At 46.5% G+C, this 6,000-nt stretch overlaps 1 protein-coding gene across 1 annotated transcript in view; it reads left to right on the forward strand.

Annotated features, from left to right (window-relative positions):
* The window catches only part of LPGAT1 (lysophosphatidylglycerol acyltransferase 1), a 91,183-nt gene extending 85,436 nt beyond the window's left edge, over positions 1 to 5,747 (forward strand). The window contains exon 8 of the mRNA XM_077282309.1: positions 4,610 to 5,747. Within this exon, the coding sequence (XP_077138424.1) occupies positions 4,610 to 4,761 (152 nt within the window). The 3' untranslated portion in view covers positions 4,762 to 5,747. The remainder of the gene's footprint in view (positions 1 to 4,609) is intronic.
* The last annotated feature ends 253 nt before the right edge of the window (positions 5,748 to 6,000 follow it).

Genomic DNA, 6,000 nt, shown 5'->3' on the forward strand with positions numbered 1-6,000 from the left:
GGGGGAAAATGAAAGATGTGATGGGGAAAATGAGAGGCGTGATGGGAAAATAAGAGAAGTGAGGTGCTATAACTAACCACAGATATTTACTATGCCCAGGCAACGCCGGGCTCTTCAGCTAGCTTAGATTTACAATCTCCATGCTTTTTTCATGGTCAACTTTATGTGGCCTGTTCAAGAGTTAGAACAGCCAAAAATCTGTTTGTCTTTGCACCTGAAGGAAAAACTAAGAATGTCGTTTATCAAAAGGCTCTCGAATAAGTAGTAGAAGATTACTTCACATTACTTGGCCAATTTAGTTAAATCTGTGTGGAATATCTCTGATGTTGAAATATATGTTGTAAAATGCTTCTATTAGCTTAGTTTTTGCCTTTTAATAATAACATTTCTGTCTATTTGTTTTGTGTTTTTTTTTGTGCAGAATAAATTTTTGTTAACACATTCTATTTTGCTAACAGCAGTTATTTCCCCGGGCGAAGCCGGGTAGTACAGCTAGTGTGTGTGTGTATATATGTATATATATGTATGTATGTATGTATGTATGTGTGTATATATATGTATATATATATATATATATATATATATATATATATATATATATATATATATATATATACATATATACACTCACCGGCCACTTTATTAGGTACACCATGCTAGTAACGGGTTGGACCCCCTTTTGCCTTCAGAACTGCCTCAATTCTTCGTGGCATAGATTCAACAAGGTGCTGGAAGCATTCCTCAGAGAATTTGGTCCATATTGACATGATGGCATCACACAGTTGCCGCAGATTTGTCGGCTGCACATCCCAAAGATGCTCCATACAAGGCAGGATGGATCCATGCTTTCATGTTGTTTACGCCAAATTCTGACCCTACCATCCGAATGTCGCAGCAGAAATCGAGACTCATCAGACCAAGCAACGTTTTTCCAATCTTCTACTGTCCAATTTCGATGAGCTTGTACAAATTGTAGCCTCAGTTTCCTGTTCTTAGCTGAAAGGAGTGGTACCCGGTGTGGTCTTCTGCTGCTGTAGCCCATCTGCCTCAAAGTTCGATGCACTGTGCGTTCAGAGATGCTCTTAGGCCTACCTTGGTTGTAACGGGTGGCGATTTGAGTCACTGTTGCCTTTCTATCAGCTCGAACCAGTCTGCCCATTCTCCTCTGACCTCTGGCATCAACAAGGCATTTCCGCCCACAGAACTGCCGCTCACTGGATTTTTTTTCTTTTTCGGACCATTCTCTGTAAACCCTAGAGATGGTTGTGCGTGAAAATCCCAGTAGATCAGCAGTTTCTGAAATACTCAGACCAGCCCTTCTGGCACCAACAACCATGCCACGTTCAAAGGCACTCAAATCACCTTTCTTCCCCATACTGATGCTCGGTTTGAACTGCAGGAGATTGTCTTGACCATGTCTACATGCCTAAATGCACGGAGTTGCCGCCATGTGATTGGCTGATTAGAAATTAAGTGTTAACAAGAAGTTGGACAGGTGTACCTAATAAAGTGGCCGGTGAGTGTATATATATATATATCTCTAATATATAATTGCCTAGAATACTACTTCCTGCAATTTGTGCCAACTTCCATGGCTTTGTCCGGAGCTAATGTCCGGAGATAAGTGACGTCACCAGTGTCCTACACCCAGGCAGAGCACAGGGGCCCCAGGCAGCATATGGGGCCCCAGGCAGAGCACAGTGGTCCCAGGCAGAGCACAGGGGCCCCAGGCAGAACATGGGGGCCCCAGGCAGAGCACACACCAAATCGGAGGCCGAGGGGCCCCGCCCACCAAATCGGAGGCCGAGGGGCCCCGCCCACCAAATCGGAGGCCGAGGGGCCCCGCCCACCAAATCGGAGGCCGAGGGGCCCCGCCCACCAAATCGGAGGCCGAGGGGCCCCGCCCACCAAATCGGAGGCCGAGGGGCCCCGCCCACCAAATCGGAGGCCGAGGGGCCCCGCCCACCAAATCGGAGGCCGAGGGGCCCCGCCCACCAAATCGGAGGCCGAGGGGCCCCGCCCACCAAATCGGAGGCCGAGGGGCCCCGCCCACCAAATCGGAGGCCGAGGGGCCCCGCCCACCAAATCGGAGGCCGAGGGGCCCCGCCTGTGAATTTTACTGTGAAAATACCTGATGGGCACAGAAGTATGCGCCAGTATGGGTACTAAGAGCTTTTCCACATAATAATTAAATATTTTAAAATGTCATAGAACATACCAATATACATAGTTATTGATACATATTATTTATTATTTACATTATTGTTCTTAAGCAAAGAACCGTTGTTGTGGCATTTGCCACAACACGCAAAGTTGTTGTCTGATGTCTTTCATCACTCCCCTCATAAGCATGTTCATGGATCCTGTGTAACTGTACCTTAAATAACAAGAATTGTCAAGAGCTGGTGAGTGCAGCCATTTTTTGTTCTTTCTTACTATTATTTATTAATTGTATTATTCTTACATTTGAATAAATAAAGTATATATGGATTCTAGACTCCCGATTCTTTAGAATCGGGCTGCCATCTAGTGTATGTGTGTGTGTGTATATATATATATATATATATATATATATATATATATATATATATATATATATATATATATATATATATATATATATATATCTATATATATCTCTCTCAAAACAAGGAAAAAAAGGTAGCACTCCAGTTCTTTTAAAGATGAAAAAACTTGTGACGTTTGTTCAGACCCACATCTCTATTCTTCAGCTCACACTGAGCCGAAGTATAGAGATGTGGGTCTGAATAAACGTCACAAGTTTTTTCATCTTTAAAAGAACTGGAGTGCTGCCTTTTTTTCCTTGTTTTGGCATACTACTTGGGTGGATGAGTGGACCGTCTTGCCTAGGAGGCCTGGCACCCATTGGTGAGCATAGTGCTGTTCCAATTTTTCAGTCTGTCTGTCTGTGTGTGTGTATATATATATATATATATATTTATGTGTGTGTGTGTATATGTAATATTTTATTTTATTTTTTATTTTTTTTTTACAGCGCTCCGTGCCTTTACAAAAAAAATTTGAAAACTAAAGCCTACATGTATTCTTACTTGGCATGGGTTTTGCTGTCTGCAGTCCCTGAATGATGAAACTGATTTTGGTCCATACACTGGTCTAATATTCCAAGGAACTGTCCCAATTCTCATGTTCTGCAACTTGCCATACACTCATTTTGCGTAGGCGGTTCCTTTTCATCAGTATTCTGTCAGCACTATAAGAACTGGAACTCTTACTTTCTCTTATCAGCTTATATTGCTCCTGCCATTGTCCAACTGTTTACGTGTCCGCACCGCTTTTATTTCTGTATGCAGACAGACAGATGAGTACAAGCAGATATATACAGAGACCCACTTCCTGTAAAGAGAGGAAAAACCCACTTCCTATAGAGGGGCTCAGAAATATCCACTCCCTGTAGCGAGCTCAGGCACCACCCCACTCCCTGTAGCGAGCTCAGGCACCACCCCACTCCCTGTAGCGAGCTCAGACACCACCCCACTCCCTGTAGCGAGCTTAGACATCACCCCACTCCCTGTAGCGAGCTCAGGCACCACCCCACTCCCTGTAGCGAGCTCAGACACCACCCCACTCCCTGTAGCGAGCTCAGGCACCACCCCACTCCCTGTAGCGAGCTCAGGCACCACCCCACTCCCTGTAGCGAGCTCAGGCACCACCCCACTCCCTGTAGCGAGCTCAGGCACCACCCCACTCCCTGTAGCGAGCTCAGGCACCACCCCACTCCCTGTAGCGAGCTCAGGCACCACCCCACTCCCTGTAGCGAGCTCAGGCACCACCCCACTCCCTGTAGCGAGCTCAGGCACCACCCCACTCCCTGTAGCGAGCTCAGGCACCACCCCACTCCCTGTAGCGAGCTCAGGCACCACCCCACTCCCTGTAGCGAGCTCAGGCACCACCCACTCCCTGTAGCGAGCTCAGGCACCACCCCACTCCCTGTAGCGAGCTCAGGCACCACCCCACTCCCTGTAGCGAGCTCAGGCACCACCCCACTCCCTGTAGCGAGCTCAGGCACCACCCCACTCCCTGTAGGGAGCTCAGGCACCACCCCACTTCCTGTAGCGAGCTCAGGCACCACCCCACTCCCTGTAGCGAGCTCAGGCACCACCCCACTTCCTGTAGCGAGCTCAGGCACCACCCCACTCCCTGTAGCGAGCTCAGGCACCACCCCACTCCCTGTAGCGAGCTCAGGCACCACCCCACTCCCTGTAGCGAGCTCAGGCACCACCCCACTTCCTGTAGCGAGCTCAGGCACCACCCCACTCCCTGTAGCGAGCTCAGGCACCACCCCACTCCCTGTAGCGAGCTCAGGCACCACCCCACTCCCTGTAGCGAGCTCAGGCACCACCCCACTTCCTGTCATGTCTCCGCTGCCTGGTAGCGCTTGGAGTGATTTTTTCTGTCTGACACCTTTTGTTTGGGATAGGTCTAGCACTTCGGCATCTGTATGTTTTTTATTGGTCATCAGATTGCTATAATGACCGTGACCATTACGTTCATTCGACTCTCGACAGCCCCATGAATACAATTTCTCCAAATTTTCTATTGTCTTCCATGCTTTTGTTTTCTTTTCCAGGTGCTTTTCCTCCCCTGCCGGGACAGAAGAAAGCGGCGCCGAGAGAGATGACCCTAAACAACATCTGGCTCTTCCTTGTACAGTCGCTGGCGTTTTTGTCAGGGTACATGTGGTACTGCGTTCTCCACTATTTTTATCAATGCCTATTTTAAAATCTCATTGGGACCTGAAGACTTTAAATGTAGGAAATTTCAAGCTCTTGCGTAAGAGCATCATGTTATCTGTGTGAATGTGAAGAACACCACAGTCAAGAAAATAGCCGACTTCTTTTCTTTTTTTTTTTTCTTTTTTTTTTCTTTTACGCTCCTTGGGTGCCGTTTTTAACTCATGATTTACTGGATCCATTGTCGGTGACCTGCTTAATGCAAACGGACAAGAGTTTGTTGTCGGTCTTTCAGTGAGGAAAGGTTTATCGTGACCGGATGCATCCAAAAGAAAAAAGGACACGTGAGCTGGCGAGGGCTTGGTCTTCGAACGCCAAGTCTTAGGGTGAAACTCATCCCCTTATCTTTCCCCCATCCCCACCAACCCCCAAAAAAGACTGTGAAATTCACTGTCACGTTTTTGCTTTTGGCCCCATCACCTAAGGAACATGTCGTGACGGCAGTCTCCTGAAACTTGTCCTCGCTCCCGTCCCGTTCTCCATGATGTTACATGTATCCCAAGACCGGGGCGGTCGTTCTACATTTGCCGCCAGTTCACCAAGATTACGCGACCCTTCGGAGAATTGTCCGTTCACCTGTAAAGTTGATTTTTTTTATTTTTTTATTTTTTTTTTAAAGTATGCACCATTTTTATATGTGGATTTTATCAATGTAGTATTTTTTTTCCTTCTTTGATTGCACTTTTTACAACACGGTTACACTTCTGTTTGTTTTGTTTGTTTTTTTTTTTTTGTTTTGTTTTCTTTGTTCCCAATAAGTGCTGAAACTTTTTTTTTTTTTTTTCAAGATACACATCTGATCATTTGTCGAGTCTGTCAGACGCAATGTCTCATTTCATTAGCGTCCTCGTTGTGTTTCCATGGTGCGGCCTATATATCTGACATGCAGGGAGGAAGGCGGCCCGGAGAAGTGTGTTGTATTTGCCAACCCAGGGGTGACTCTGACCATAGACCAATATTCTTTCCTTCAATCCCAAATCGCGTCGGCTCAATTTCTGTTGATCTCCTACATGTTTTAGGGCAGTGTCATGGCGCAGATGTCTCCCATTCTACACCATAGTCAACTTTTTCTATCGAAGGTTGAATGATGCCACACGGAAGCCCGTGAAGCTGAGTTTTCGACGGCTGCTCTTACGACTAAGCACGGTAATGCCCAAGTGATATGGTCAAGCCCGTCTTTGGAGTGCACACCCATAGGAGAGGTCAATCATTTTTTTACTTTTATTAG

This window comes from Ranitomeya variabilis, chromosome 2 (genome assembly GCF_051348905.1).
Source record: "Ranitomeya variabilis isolate aRanVar5 chromosome 2, aRanVar5.hap1, whole genome shotgun sequence".
Taxonomy (NCBI): Eukaryota; Metazoa; Chordata; class Amphibia; order Anura; family Dendrobatidae; genus Ranitomeya; species Ranitomeya variabilis.